Below are 16,405 nucleotides of genomic sequence, written 5' to 3'. Positions count from 1 at the left end.
CAGTGCCGATGTTTACTCTGGTATTCTTATCAGATATGATTTGTGATTCCGAGCGCGGTTGTTTCCCTGTAGCGGGTGTTGGTCTCTTGCCAAGGGCTTCAGCTATCCTTCCGCTCTCTTCTCTGAACTGAAAGTAGTGGGCTGTACTTTCCACACGATTGACATCAGGTCCAGGTACGCCCTGTGAGTTATTCATGTATTGCAGGTTGGCTGGTGGTTATGTTGCCCGCATACCGCCTCCCACGGCCGAAAATGGTATTACAACACCTGTCGGCCTGGGGCTAGTAATGCTAATGCTAATTAAGGTTGATATCTCTGCAGCACTATAACTTGAAATTTTTTTAATGACATCATCGCCCTTATTTCTTCTCATTTTTCGATGCGTGTAGGTCATGTTATGGATATTTTTACCTCAATTTCTGCATATGGCACCTTTAAGCTAGAGGGTTTGAGTTGAAGCCTTGGGTCCTTTCTGGCCAATGAAGGAGGAATGAGTCTGTTGGGAAATAGGAAGAGGAGGTAACTTTGAAGGCGGTGGTCTTACCAAACCATCTGAAATATGAGGACAACAAAGCTTTTGGCCTGGGCTACACAGTAGAGGATGGGATGTTCCATATCACGGTCAGAATAAACTTTTCAAAGAGAAAAAAAAAGATGAGACTTGGCCAGGATTTTTGTTGGGAATTTAGAGCTCAAACGTCACAACCACTAACACGACAAGAGTTGCTCAGTCAAGTTTCTGGGCTGTATGACCCAATCTGCCTGACAACACCCATAAAGCAGAGAGGAGCGATTTTGGTCCAAAGAGCATTTTAAGGGGCCAAACCCGAAGGTAGCACTATTAAAGAGAAAAGGGACTTTGCATGATCTGACAAACTTCAAGAAGATGCCATTGACCTTTTTGAAGATTATGTTCAAATAAGCAAAGTTAAGTTTGCAAGGGCTTTAACTCCAGCAGGCATTTCTGCTTAACCTAAAGCAATTACCTTCTCTGATTGAAGTGAACATGCCTACGGTGTTGTTCTGTATTTGTGGTGGCACCTGCAATCAAGGATCAACCATGAGACTAATGGAGTCTTAAGCCAAATTGATCCCCTTAGACCACAAGGGGGAAGTAGTCAAGGCAGCTTTGTATGGAGCAGTCTTTGCAGCTCGTTAAAAAAATTACTTTAAGCAACATTGCAGAATACAGGTTAAACAATGGTACCATTTCATCGGCAGTCAGACAGTCCTTGGTGGAATCCAGCATGAGAGATATGGTTTCCAGACTTTCTTCGCCAACAGGATTGTAGAGATCCAAGGCAGTACACAGCTTCAGGACTGGTGGTGGGTTCCTGGATCACTGAATATCGCATATAAGATTCAGAGTGGAAGCAGGGGCTAAAGTTTCTGAATTTACCAGCCAATGAGTGGCCAATTAAATCTGCAAAAGATGTGATTGCAACCACCCAAGAGAGCATTGGTAAGATGATTTTTTTTTTTTTTATCATTAAAGGATATAGAAGACCGCCAGCTGGTTTAGTTATCCAAAACATGGTGGATGGAAAACAATTTAGCAGTCTGACTTATTTGATCAAAACAGTTGCATGGATTTGGAGAGCAGCTAAAAAGTTTGCAGCACAAAGTGAGCTATTGGAAACTCTAAAATGGGATTTCAGCAGAAGCAACAGAGTGCCGCCCCCTGGAGAATATGGAGCCTTGCTCGCAGCTCCGAAATGGTCATCTTCCTGCAATGGGAACATGACTCATCCATGAATGTCACCTCAGCGTGTTTAATGGCCAGATAAATGAGGCAGCATAATCATTAAATACAGATCAAATATAAAGTACAACTATACAAATATGTCATGGAAAAAGAAAGATACGTAAAGCAGCACAAGACACATGGCAGGTACAGTGCGAACCAGTGAAGTAAAAAAAAAAAAAAAAAAAAAAAAAAACCGGTTCAGATATGATTGTAGTGCAAACAGCTTCTTCAGCCTGATTAAAGTGTCAAAAATCTCAGAGAGCAGTTCTTTTTTTAAACCAACAGAAGAGGTAGTTGAATGACGTCAGTTAAATGTTGAATGAGGTAGTGAGCAGACCAATGCTGCACAAAGTGTTTGGTGCAGGTCCCAGTGTGTTAGTGGGAGCTGGGGGTAAGGGGTGCTGAGGTTCAGAGTTCAGTGGTGGATGGGGAAAAAGAGGGGAGGGGAGGGGGGGCAAGGTCAGGAGGGAGTTCAGCTTCCTGACAGCCTGATGAATGAAGCTGACCTTTTATTGTTTAGTAATAAACTGGTGTTTTCTGTGTCGCTGCTAAGATGAAGTTGACGATGCGGACTCGCTGTGAACGCAAGAGAGAAATGCACATTTGATATGGATTGCATAATCAGAGAGTAGCCTATTAGTTTTGGTTTGAATATTTTTGTTTAAAAGTAGACATTTCAAGCTTTCTGTAATATATTGCCTATATTTCTTTTTAAACCCATCGACTAAAAGATTAAGACACTATGTGAACCAAAATATCACCCAAAGTTTATACAGCTTTTTTCTTAGCTATTTCAGAATCTGGAAAATTACTGGGGCTAACGTACTGCAGTCGGTAGAGTGATATGAAGGTGTGTGAGGTACGGCATGATAAATGCTCATCACTTCTGCCGAAATTTTGTCAGCCTGTGGGTCATTTGGTTTATTGAAAAACGATTGCATTGATTTGCATGTTAATTTATGATGTGCTTTTTTTTCTGTGGTACTCACATGCACCATGTTGCTCCACGTCGTATTCTCCACAATGTCCCACAGAAAAACAGCTTTTGCATAAAATGCAAAAAGCTCTCTCTGCTTCGCTCTACAGGTCTTAACCAAGAGTTTGTAGCGGTCCATTCGCTATTAAAAGTGCATCTTCTCTTTGTCTTGGCCACACTGGCCATGGCTGCTTAGGCCATTCAAATATCGCGTCTTTTACACATTCAAGTCCGTTATTTCCACTGTAGGCGTGTGGTATGCGCGCTCATAATGAAAGTGACGCGGTCGCGACGTGCACACGGTGCAACGCGCTCGTTTTTTCCAGGCGCGTCCGCACGGCATCGAGTTTAAAACATTTCAACATTTTTGAATATTTAGAATATTTAGATATTGTCATTTACTTTATCTCAATATTATAAAAACATCAGTTAAAATCAGTTAAATGAATGATTCAATGACTCACTCAAAAGGCAGTGGCTGCATCCAAAATCGTATACTTTGTGATTAGTGCAGTTAGAGATGTGAAATATACTAATTGCGTTTGAAATGTACTTATAGTAGGCATATTGTATGTGAAAAGATTACTATGCCTGAATTCACTGTATTTATGAAACAGAGGCGATAAAATATTCGGATGACTTTACAAGCCCATGGGAGTGGATTTGTAAATGGCAATAAAGCAATGCAATTGTCACTGGTTGTTCACATGATCATGACAACATGGTATTTATGGTATATAGGATGAATTTTATACTACACATATTCACACTATATAGATTGTACTGTTGCAAAGTAATTACTTATTCAAAAGAAGTACCTGGAGTATGCAATTTTGGATACAAATATGACTTGTATGTTGTAACTAACATAAAGGACCTCTGAAAAGTCCCCACTACTAATGCACGGAATGACAGTCTGTCTGAAACACTGCAAACACAGTTAGGTGGAATTATACAAAAAGTCCCACTGGCAATGCACTATATAAGCACTCTTGGAAAACAAATCAGAAAATCCGATTTGAGAATTGGAACTGTTATATAAGTAAATGGATCATGTAGTGAATTGATAAGGATCTTTAGAGTATTTTTTTTTTTTTTTTTTTTGGAGAACGAGACAATAATATAACTAAGAATGTATCTAGGTGGACAGCACTGGGATCTTTGTGTTGTGACCATTATAACTGTATAGTATATCAAACTCATATCAGAGGAGCAAGACAAATGTTGTTTTCCGTGATACAACCCCGTTAAGTCATCATATTTCATAAAATAAAAAAATAAATATAAATATTCTAGTCTAGAATAGTGAAACCCAGCTAACAGCTCAATATTTGGATGCTCATTTATCTTCTCTCTGCTGTTCAGGTAGAACACATGAATAACAGTTTAAAAGAAGACCCTTTATTCAAGGGTGATGAATGCAGTAAGATCAGCGCAATAGAGACTGAGCTGTAAAGCAGAGCTTCTTATTTGAATCAAGGGCAGAGATGCAGTTTTTTGGGATGAAAAATGCAAAGACCAACACATTTGCAAACAGAAAGCCTTATATTCATTCTACTGCCAATTTGGCTTTTGTTCCATGTCATCTACTCACAAAAACACTACACAATGCAAAAATGTTTTTTAAACCTCGTGCATAAGATTGAACTTTTTTTAAAGGAATAATTCACACTGTTAAACATGTTGTGCAATCTTTTACTCACCATCATGTCTTTTCAATGTATAATTTATATTTATATATTTTTGTATATATATATATATATATATATATATATAGTAAAATATATATATATAGTAAAATGAATAAATAATAATAATTATATTCATGATATAAAGCATCAATTTTTTATGTTTTTAGTTGTGGAACTAGAATACTGCTTACATTTCAGGTGCTGTATTGACATTCATATGATAAATTTCAACATGTACTTAAGCATACATGAAAAGCACGTTTTGTACGTAATGTTACGTACAAATACCTATTCTAGCAGATCTTTAGTCCACTGCTATGGATGGTGTTGGTGTTAGTACATTATTGCAGTCGTTGGAAGTAATTGATGGTAAGTAATGTGTGCCAGAGCTGTTTCAGAAGCCAGTGCACACTGATTTTAACCGGTTCCAGCCAGTGAGTGTCTGTGAGGGAGAAATGCAGACTCAAGCAAATATCATCAGAATGGGTTTGTTGCATGAATGTACGCAGGAATATCTGAGCTTTGCATTATTTGTTTGACACTTGCAGGAAGTGGGTGTTAAAGTGTAGCACTCTAATCCATATGTGTAAAGTCGAGCTTTAAACAAACACATGCATGTCACTAGCTGCATTAGAGAGGAGGAGGATGGAGATAGTGAGTGAATTCCTCTTATTTGTATTTGATTTTGATAAGAAATTTCTTACATGCCAATAAAAGAGAATGCATAAAATGGCAATAAAAGAGAAGAACTCAGTGTGTATAGCCTCAAGGATCGCTAAAATACAAACACTTAAGTAGCATGCTAAATATATCTCTATACACTAATGTTGTTTTCATTTTAAAGCAAATACAATAATAAATAATAGACAAATCCACTGAATTTTTTACACATGCAATGAGACATAATTTAGCCTTTTTATAAGGCTTTCCCTTCGGGACCCATTAGTGTGGATCCCCAGAACTGTTTAAGTTTGGACTCTTTTTGTGAATGCTAGCATATCCTCACATTTGTATTTGTGTTATGGTGGAGGAATTTCCATTGACCTTTATTGTTTTTATAATGATTTAATTATATTTTCTATCCTCTAATCTTATCATATAATTTTATTAACTATTATGCTGTTTTCCACGTGGCCCCGTTGACTGCACTCCATGATGTAGATAATGTCAGGTTTTACTTTTATTGTAAGGACCGTTGGTAAAAACCTGACCCACAAACATAACACATATTCATCCACATGGCTGAAGAAATGTGGCTTTCAGCAAGCAGTCATGGGAAACTGATAATGCTCCAGAGCAGAATGTAGAGAGAGAGAGAGAGAGAGAGAGAGAGAGAGAGAGAGAGAGAGAGAGATGTGCATGGCAGGGTTATGCTAACAGACCATGTATTAGGATTTCTCTCATACTGTTCTCTAACTAATATCTGCCCTCAGTCAATATCTCCATCTCTCTCTCTCTCTCTCTCTCTCTCTCTCTCTCTCTCTCTCTCTCTCTCTCTCTCTCTCTCGCTCTCTCTCGAACCTTCTGGGCAGTGCTTTTCTGCCCTCTACTGTTCACAGCCCAAACAGCCATAGCAAATTTTTTATTGTTGCTTTTTTTTTTTTTTTTTTTTTAAGCAGGATGTCATTTTAAAATCACAATCCAAGTATGGTCTTAGAGTACATTCAATTGGACTTGTGCATTTTTACAGAAATGTTTGTGTTTGTAAAAAGGGATGGGATGTTTCAGATTTGTTTATTCTTTGCATGCTTTAGAGAAGCATTTATGAAGAGCACTCCTCTGAATGGATTGGCTCTATAAAGCTTGAAATGTGTCACATGACCTGAATTACACAAATTGCGCATCAGGCACTCCTGTCAGCCAGCAAACTTTATATTCGAAGATAAAAGCCTTTTATTTATTGCTCATTTGTTTTTGTTCATATTTTGAATTAAACTTAGTTTGTATATTTCCTGTTTTCACTTTTATTTAGTTGTAGTATTTTTATTTTTTTTTTAAATGTCTGTATACTTCTTATTCATTTTAATTTTTATTCAGTGTTTTAAGTGTTTTTATATTTACACTTTTATAGTTTTTATTAATTTAATATAGTAATGTTAAATATTATATTTTTAATGTGCTATTTTACTCAAACACACTGAATATATTAATATTATGTAGTATAATATTATTTATTATATTTTACATTTTTCATTAAATGTAAATGTTTTTCATATTCACTATTTTATTTACATCAATTTTTCGTATGTATTTCATACTCATCATTAGTTGAAATACTATGCTGTCATATTAACACAGATTGTGCTCTGTACAGTGGAACTGGCAGACAGAAGGCATATAGTAGCTCTCATACTAAAAATCCCCCATCCCCTATCCCCAATTTGGTTGGTAATTATGTAACACTTCCATTTCCAGCAAGCCCCTGAAAACATGCATCTCCTCATTACCAATCAAAATGAGCTTTGGTGCTGTTGATATCTCCCCAAAATACCAGTTCTGCTGTGCAATATTTGTTTGATTAGCACAGACACACCAATCAATTTCAATATGGCGTGGAAGACATAGCATCCTGGCAATAGTGTCTGTTCAGTTTGCTTCGAGAAAGGCTGTTTAAGATCAGAGTGAGAGAGCAAGTAATTTAAGACAGGGAGTTAATCTGCTCTTCATTAATGCTTAAGAGCTCCCTTGAGACTCAGCAAGTGTGTAACAGCATCAGCAGGGACACTAGTTCTCTAATATGTGAGGAATTGATCTTTATATTTGTGAATTAATACATACATACAACATAGAGTTGCTTAAACACAACCTTAATCATTCCCTAAATAACAAATAGATAAATTAATAATATTAATTATATAATATTATAAGTATAATATTTTTATACTCAGATATGATATAATACTATTATTAAAAATCCAAAGCGACTTACAGTGCATTCAGGCTATCAATTATAACTTTGTAAGTTAAAATGTGTTGTACAAAACTACATTAGAACAAAGCAAATCATAGAGGTTTGGACCTGAGTGTAAGTAAATGATGATAGATCTTTTTTTTTTCTTTTCGTATGTATTAATTGATTGTCTTTATGTTTGTCTAAGTTGCATATGAATGGATGTTTCAGCTCATAACTGCAAAATAATGAACACTTATAGTCTGAAGAAATTATGTTTTAATATTGGTAATGTGACATTCCTCTCCTTGTTGTGCCAACATCCTGACTGATGATGTTTAATGTGTCCTACCGCATATTACATGAAAGATGTATATGCGTGTAATGCACATAATTTTCAACGCAATGACTCATGTGTTAAATGCAGACTCCTCCATCATTAAACAAAGGCAGTCCACTCCTCTTTCAGCCAGAGGCACATTCTTCTTTAACCACTTAAACTTGAGGCATGTATTTCAAGCTGGTTGCCTTCTTTAATCCATTTTACCAGAATCCTCTATCAGCTCTGTTCTTTATCATTTTGGCCTGTTGTTGGGCTAAAAATGAAAAACTTTGATAGAAATGTCATTTGCGTGTGACAGAGGAGCGCCTTTGTGGTCAGACAAGGAACTTGTTGTGATAGATGGAACAGATGGCAATAAATAAATAAACAAATAAAGATAGATCTTCTCAGGTTATGCATGTAATCATGGTTACATAAAAGGAATCAACAGGCAGGTCCTAGGCATGGTGGGACACAGTGTCTTGTTCCCTCAAGGGGAACGGTGGTTACATGTGTAACTCAAGACCATCCCCTTCTAGGATTTCCACACTGAATCCCCTAGGGCAAGGTTCCTCAAATCTGGACCCTGAGATCCAAGTTCCTGCAGAGTTTAGCTCTAACCCTAATCAAACACACCTGAGCATGCTAATCAATGCCAATCAATGTCGTTGGGATCATTAGAAAATCACAGGCAGGTGACTTTGATCAGGGTTAGAGCTAAACTCTGCAGCTCATTGGACCTCCAGGGCAAGATTTGAGGAAGGGGGCCTTAGGGGGCACAATGGGGAACAAAATACTCACTAAGCAATGCCTCGGTGCATGCATGACCACCTGGTGAGAGAGCACCAAAGAAATGGCAAGCATGCAATGATTTAAAGGAGACATGCCAATGAAAGCTGAATGGGGCAAACCAGCCAAAATAGTATAAAGGAGGGACATCCAATTCTCCCAAGATGTGAACAAGATGTCCTCAATCAGTAATGCATATAGAAACAATGGGCCATCTGCTTAAAACCCTGATGTAGGGGAGCCAGCCCAAAGAATGGGGAGGTCATGGGATCGCCTGCTTGGAAATTCCATGAGATTAGGGGAGACCGTCCACACATAAAAAGGAAAACTGCCTACTTTGAAACCTTAAGGTGGGGAGGCAGCTAAACCCTGCTCACAGGTCAAGGAGGAGAGACTGAACCATCAGCAGGTGGTTTGTGAAGCAAAGCATCATAAGTAACAGACCGAGGTGTAATATGTTACAAAATATGTTTTATAATATTGTACAAAATGTGTAAAAGCCATTAAACAATTTGCAATGTGATTAAATAACACGAAACACATTCACAAGGCTTTGTTCATATCAAAACTTTTCTCATCAAGTTGGCGTGAACAACAAATCATTGGCGTTTGATATTTTGAACTCACTGAATAAATCGTAATAATTTAAATAAATTGTAAATAGGTCCAGTGAAAGTACTATTTCTGAGGTCTAGGTTTAATATTTTTAATATGTTTTTTTGTGTCTGTTTTCTATACAGAGGCATCTGTCCTAAGCTACGATGGCAGTATGTATATGAAGGTGGTGATGCCGACGGTAATGCATACAGAAGCAGAGGATGTGTCTCTGAGGTTTATGTCCCAGCGTGCCTTTGGCCTGTTGATGGCTGCCACATCACGTGAGTCCGCAGACACACTACGACTAGAACTGGACAGCGGCCGTGTCAAACTGACCGTCAATTTAGGTATCGTATGCTATATTTCTCTCTCTGTTTCTCTCTCTGTTCCCTCTTTTCCTCGTCGTCTTTGGTTATTTTTTATGTTTGTCAGTTACTGGATGTTATCATCTTTCTTAAACTACAACTAAATTATTGTTTTGTTGGATTGCTCCTATTTGCTTTTCATTCTCTTGCTTTGTCAGAGGGTGATGTGGACAGACGAGTTCTCTAATCGTCTCATTTGACCTCTGACATCATCATCTGCGCCAGTCCTTCTCATGCATGACAATTGTTAACTTAAATGGAAGGAACATAATATATGCATAATATGTATGTGTGTATTAGGGGTGGAGCGGTAAAACTTATTCATGGTTCTGTTTGTATGTATTTTAGAGTCACGTTTTCAGTATGGTTTGGTATGTACTATGATTAGGGAAAACTATACTGTCAAATAAAAATAAAGAAAATACGAATAATGCTATCTAACTACAAGCAACAGAACAAATAAAAAAATAAAAAAAATAGAGATTTTCCTTAGTTTTTAGGTACAAAAATTTAATTAAGTAATGAAATGTTAAACAGCATTGAATATTTGATTGTATAAATTAAAAATGTTTCTTTATTAAAGTTACAAAAGCTATTCAATCAAGAGGAGTGAGTAATGTCTTTGCTGTTGCTGTTTGATTAATATTAAGAAAGTGCTGCCACTTTTAAGAGAAAGCCCTGATCCAATATGTTTAGCTGGCTATGTCTGCTCTAGGATACAAGATGAGCATTTTGGAATATTTTTTGTGTGAATTAGACTGCACATATTCCAGCATATGGCACTTGCATTGAACAAGAGTGAATGGTTCATCCACATGTTTATTTATTCATATTTTATTCAGATCTGTTGTAGTAATGTACTGGGAAGCCAGAATCCGCATCCAGCAACTTCTATTTCTAGCAAGCTATATTACAGATGCATTTTCAGATTTAAGTTGAACCTAGTCCTAGCGCGTGCCAAACTGTGTCTGGAGAACTGTACAATTTGATATTTTTCCGCGAACCGTTCCACCCCTTATACACACAGTACAGACCAAAAGTTTGGACACGCCTTCTCATTCAAAGAGTTTTCTTTATTTTCATGAAAATTGTAGATACACACTGAAGGCATCAAAACTATGAATTTACACATGTGGAAATATATGGAAATATATACATATCAAAAAAGTGTGAAACAACTGAAAATATGTCATATTCTAGGTTCTTCAAAGTAGCCATCTTTTGCTTTGATTACTGCTTTGCACACTCTTGGCATTCTCTTGATGAGCTTCAAGAGGTAGTCGCCTGAAATGGTCTTCAACAGTCTTGAAGGAGTTCCCCGAGAGATGCTTAGGCACTTGTTGGCCCTTTTGCCTTCTGTCTGCGGTCCAGCTCACCCCTAAACCATCTCGATTGGGTTAAGGTCCGGTGACTGTGGAGGCCAGGTCATCTGGCGCAGCACCCCATCATTCTCATTCTTGCTCAAATAGCCCCTGATGCCTTCAGTGTGACAGTGTGACATACTGTACTGTGTGTGTATATATATATATATATATATATATATATATATATATATATATATATATATATATATATATATATATATATATATATATATATATCTCATACATGGCAGTTTAATGTATCACCAGGCCTAAATTATATACTATGTACAGGACTGTTTCTTTGTAATATTTTTTTTCTGTATTTTTGTCTGCTCTGTTCTTATAGTAAGATGGGTTTAACAATCAGTTATGTATCTTTCTGTATAACAATTTTTGTCACATTATCAGGAAAATATCTACCCATTTCCCATCCCTCACTCTAAACGGCATTTATCATGCCTTGTTCAAAGATGGTATTCACCCCTTCAATGGCCTTTAGCCTGCGGCCCTGTAAGCAAACAGCCTGAGACCAGAGCATCCAGCACACCTGCAGCTGGTAGTCAAATCATCATCCACAAAACATAAAAAGCATAAAAGCATAAAAAACAATCAGAACAGTCAGGGTTTTTTATTTTTATTATTATTTTTATTATTATTATGTAATACAAGCTACAAGTCTGTGTGGTGCTAATGCATTTTGGACCAAGGCTGTTTGCTCCCACTTTTCTGTTGCGGTTGATGGCACATGATAAAAATGGCCATATGGATTCCAACCTGGATGACAATTGTTACATCCAGGTTACAATTGTCATAAGAATCTGCAGTTCTCTGTGAAATTCATACAGTTTGTGCTTGTCCAATAATGTAGATGATAATTCATAAAAGAAAGATGAAAAAGCTAAAATATAACTAAATTGATGAATCCTTTTGGATTAGAGCAGGCAGCCAGTTTATATGGATTACTACTATATAAATTAAATACTTAAAAAAAAAAAGTAGTCATAAAAATGATAATAATTGGCAAAACAAGTTATATCAAACATACTGGCTGGAATGATAAAATGGATGTTGGAAATTACCCAAAATGGCTGCTGCTCCATGTGCTCATCCCCGGAAGGTGGTGTTTCTGTTGTTGGATGTCTGCAGCTGTATCCTTGAAGGACGAGATTTCATCTGTCACTTGTTCTTCCCCATCTAGATTGTGGAAGGATAAACTGTAACACCAGTAAGTTTTTTTACTCCGTTTGTTCTACATAAACACAAGACATTAGCTTATGAAATTGATGTTTATTTCCATAGACTGTCAGTTTGATCTTATTTCTTTAACAGTGTTGCTAACCTATACTACCAGTTAAACGTTTGGATTTATTCTACCCATTTTATTATTATTATTATTATTATTGTTGTTGTTGTTGTTTTTATTAGATTAGGTAAGGGGTTCCTGTTAGCAAAAAAAAAATAAAAATAATAATAATAATAATTTATACATATATATATATATATATATATATATATATATATATATATATATGTATGTATGTATAGTGATATACTGAATGATTTTGCAATACTATAATTATAAAACTTTTTTAACGCTTTTAAATTCTTCACTTTCAAACCTTTGAGCTTTTATATTGGTGGGTTTCTGGTGAAAGGTTGTAAACATCTTTGCACAATGATGCAAATACATCCCCAATGCTCATTTATATTAGGTTCAATCACAATATTAGCCGCTTTTTACATTCTTCTGAACACTATCAGCAAACTCTATAGTTGCATCCTAAAGGCTGGAATAAACTACAGGAGTTTTAAAATCAGAACAGATTTTAAAACACTGGCCATCAAACACTTTGTCATTGTAATCAAACACTTTGTAATTGTCACAGAGGAAAAATTGGCCATCATACACTGAACGACTGAGGATAGAACCCTTCAAGACTTTAAAGTTCAAAATTAACTCATGCAGAAACAGGCACATAGTTTCTAGGAAACACATGATAAATAAAAACAATATGTGCAGTGTTGCCAACATCTATCAAATGAAAGTAGCTAAAGCCACTTGAAAAGTTGTCGCTAGATGACGTCATATGTTAATTAACATATTCACAATGTCATTGCATGACTTTTACATTTGTTTGCCTCTGTGCTCACAAACTGTATTTTAATGCAGCCAAATTCTCAATAAAACTGTTTTCACTGATATATGTTTCTATTTCTGTTGTCAGACAATGGGGCAAAGATGAAATAGTGACTGAAACGCAGCCCATTAAGACTATAACCAGCTCTCTAATCTGCACAAAAATCCGGATACATAAACAGGATGTCGTCTAATGAAATCAAATACACATAACATTAAGACAATGGCTGTGCCATGATTTCAGTTATATTTGCATGTAAAATAGAGTTTGAAGTGACAGATTGTCTTCTTTAACTGAAATTGTTGATCACCTCAGCTGCTAGATGAACAGAGCAGATGCAGAGAGAGGTTTGTGTGTGTGTATGCGCTGGAAAAACTAGACATCATGCTTGTGTAGCAGTACCAGCGAGTCTCAGAAAACTAAATAAGGTTTGTCCAAGAAGTCGCTAGATTTGTCACTTGCCGCTTTTTGGGAAAAAAGTTGGTAAAGGGGTATGAAAAGTGGCTAAATCTAGCGACAAAGTCACTAAATTGGCAACACCGACTGTGTTCTAAAATCTCCTGAAAAAAATTTACATATCTGATATTCTCAGATGGGATGTAATCCTAGTATGAAGCTCAAAAAAATTAAATAAAAATAAAAATAAATAAATAAATTAAACATGGTCTTTGACCATCATTACTTGACTGAAATCTGTCAACTGAAATCTGCAGGCTAGCTCTGACTTTTGGAAACTAGTGTTGACTTATGCAAACTCTAAACCGGAGGGAAATCTTGGCAAAAAATCATGTAGTGTATTCCTGCCTTAAGATGCTTTTAAACAGCACTGAATGACTTCTCATATGTGCTTGAAATTTTTTATTCACCGCTCTAATTTTCTTTACATTTTATATTTCAGTTTCAGTGTTTTCATTTCATTTATGACTAAGCCTTTAAATCATAGGGCTTTTTTTAAGGACAAGTATTAAACATTAGGATAAAGTCCAAACTTTTGATCATTGTCCTTGTTTTACAAGCTGTTAAATGTTATTATTTAAGCATTATTAAATAATGCAGTTTTAAAGTTTTTGTAATGCTAAGAAAAAGTATAACTGCTTTTACTCATCTAAAAGGCTCTGGTTTCTCATCCCCTTCCTCATCAGAGATTTGTAAGGTTAAGATTTAGATTTTCTTCTTCTTTTTCTTCTTCTTCTTCTTCTTATGTCAGGTTATAGAAAAATAAAATCCCATTCCTTTTCTCCATAGATAAATAATTTTAGTTAAATGAATACAGATCTACCATAAGCTCTGAGGATGATACATTTTGAAATATGCTTCTGTAGAACCCACAAATCAGTGTGATTTTCCGTTATTCTGATAGATTGTAGTTAACATCAAAAATAAACTAAATTTGGCTCAGCTTTTACCGTTTACCCTCACATTGCAAATTTGATTAGAATTTAGAATTTTGGTTAGAATTTCTATTTTATTAATCTAATTATAATTGTGTTTCATTTGTCTTTATCCTTATAATCACATATTGTCACTAGTTTTATATTGTACTATGGTTTCTGATTCAATATACTTACTTCTATAAGTATACTTACATATTTCTGTGTGTATTCAGTCTTACACCTTTTTTTTTAATTTATTTTTAACAATTTCCACTTAATTTTTTGCTTCAGATCAGATGTTGTCATGTCATTAATTTTGGAGCTGATTGGTTTGGTTCATGACTTGTCACAACTACGTTTAACGTTAATACGTTTTTCATATTTATAGATAAAATTAATGTGAAAAAAAAAATTATATATATATATATATATATATATATATATATATATATATATATATATATATATATATATATATATATATATATATATATATATATACATATACATACATACAGTAGAGACCAAAAGTTTGGAAACATTACTATTTTTTATGTTTTTGAAATAAGTTTCTTCTGTTCATCAAGCCTGCATTTTTTTGATCAAAAATACTGAAAAGATGGTAATATTGTGAAATATTATTACAACTTAAAATAATAGTTTTCTACTTGAATATACTTTAAAAAAAATAATTTATTCCTGTATGCAAAGCTGAATTTTCATCATCATTACTCCAGCCTTCAGTGTCACATTTAATATCCAGTCTATCACATGATCATTTAGAAATCATTCTAATATTCTGATTTATTATGAGTGTTGGAAACAGTTCTGCTGTCTAATATATTTGATGAATAAAAGGTTAAAAATAACTGCATTTATTCCAAAATAATAATAATAATAATAATAATAATAATATATATATATATATATATATATATATATATATATATATATATATATATATATATATATATATATATATATATATATATATAAAATAAAAATAATATATATATATATATATATATATATATATATATATATATATATATATATATATATATATATATATATATATATATATATTCTAATATTCTTTACTATCACTTTTTATCAATTTAACACATCCTTAATGAATAACTTTATTGATTTTATTTTAAAAAAGAAAGAAAAAAAAACACTGACCCCAAGTTACTGACCAGTAGTGTGTATTGTTATTACAAAATGTTTATATTTTAAAAAATAGTTTTTTTTTTTTTTTTTTACTATTTATTCATCAAAGTATGCTAAAAAAGTATCACATGTTCTGAAAAAAAATATTAAGCAGCAGAACTGTTTCCAACTTTGATAATGAATCATCATATTAGAATAATTTCTAAAGGATCATTTGATAATGATCCTAAAATTTCAGCTTTGCATCACAGAAATAAATGATAATTTAAAGTATAATAAATTTAAAAACAATTATTTTATATTGTAATAATATATCACCATATTAAAAACAAAAAAAAATCTGTATTTTTGTTAAAATAAATGCAGGCTTGATGAGCAGAAGAAATTTCTTTCGAAAACATAAAAAAGAGTAATGTTTCCAAACTTTTGGTCTGTACTGTATATATTGGTGGTTACTGCTGCACTCCACTCAAGTAACAGTTTTTCTGTGTGAATCAAAGTTGTCATCCTTGGGGGCACTTGTGTGCTCATCCCAGCAATCTCTTTGAATTTCTTTAAATAATAATAATACAATTCATAATAACAAAAGGTCCAGTAATTACAGTGAATTGCCCATCCTGAATAAGCAGAAAAGTAACGGGTAGCACCACATGACCATGCTGTGATTTTAAATTGGCTCTGAGTTGAAAATTGTAATAACCACTGAGCTGACAGTATTAGGGAAGAGCTAAAATGGAAGCACTTTATTTTACAGTCCTGTTATGTAATTACACGTACTGTAAAATACCCATATAGTTACATTACAGTACTTTCTTTGGTAGGTACATTGTAATGTAATTACACGTACTGTAAAATACCCATATGGTTACATTACAGTACTTTCTTTGGTAGGTACATTGTAATGTAATTACACATACTGTAAAATAAAGTGCAACGTTATAATAGTAATAATTAGCAATATAGGACCATCTTACCTGACT

General features: G+C 34.5%; 1 protein-coding gene across 10 annotated transcripts in view; it reads left to right on the top strand.

The window, feature by feature from the left end:
• Nucleotides 1-16,405, top strand: part of nrxn3b (neurexin 3b) — a 402,278-nt gene that overhangs the window by 161,416 nt on the left and 224,457 nt on the right. For all 10 annotated transcript variants that reach the window (XR_008148686.1, XR_008148685.1, XR_008148684.1 and 7 more), the window contains exons 9-10: nt 9,156-9,359; nt 11,940-11,966. Coding sequence is in view for 7 of the 10 variants with exons in the window: in XM_052534925.1 (XP_052390885.1) it covers nt 9,156-9,359; nt 11,940-11,966 (231 nt within the window). In the remaining 3 variants the exon portion in view is untranslated. The remainder of the gene's footprint in view (nt 1-9,155; nt 9,360-11,939; nt 11,967-16,405) is intronic.

Source organism: Carassius gibelio, chromosome A20 (genome assembly GCF_023724105.1).
Source record: "Carassius gibelio isolate Cgi1373 ecotype wild population from Czech Republic chromosome A20, carGib1.2-hapl.c, whole genome shotgun sequence".
NCBI lineage: Eukaryota > Metazoa > Chordata > Actinopteri > Cypriniformes > Cyprinidae > Carassius > Carassius gibelio.
Note: the sequence above shows the minus strand (reverse complement) of the source record. Positions and strands in the feature narration are given on the sequence as shown.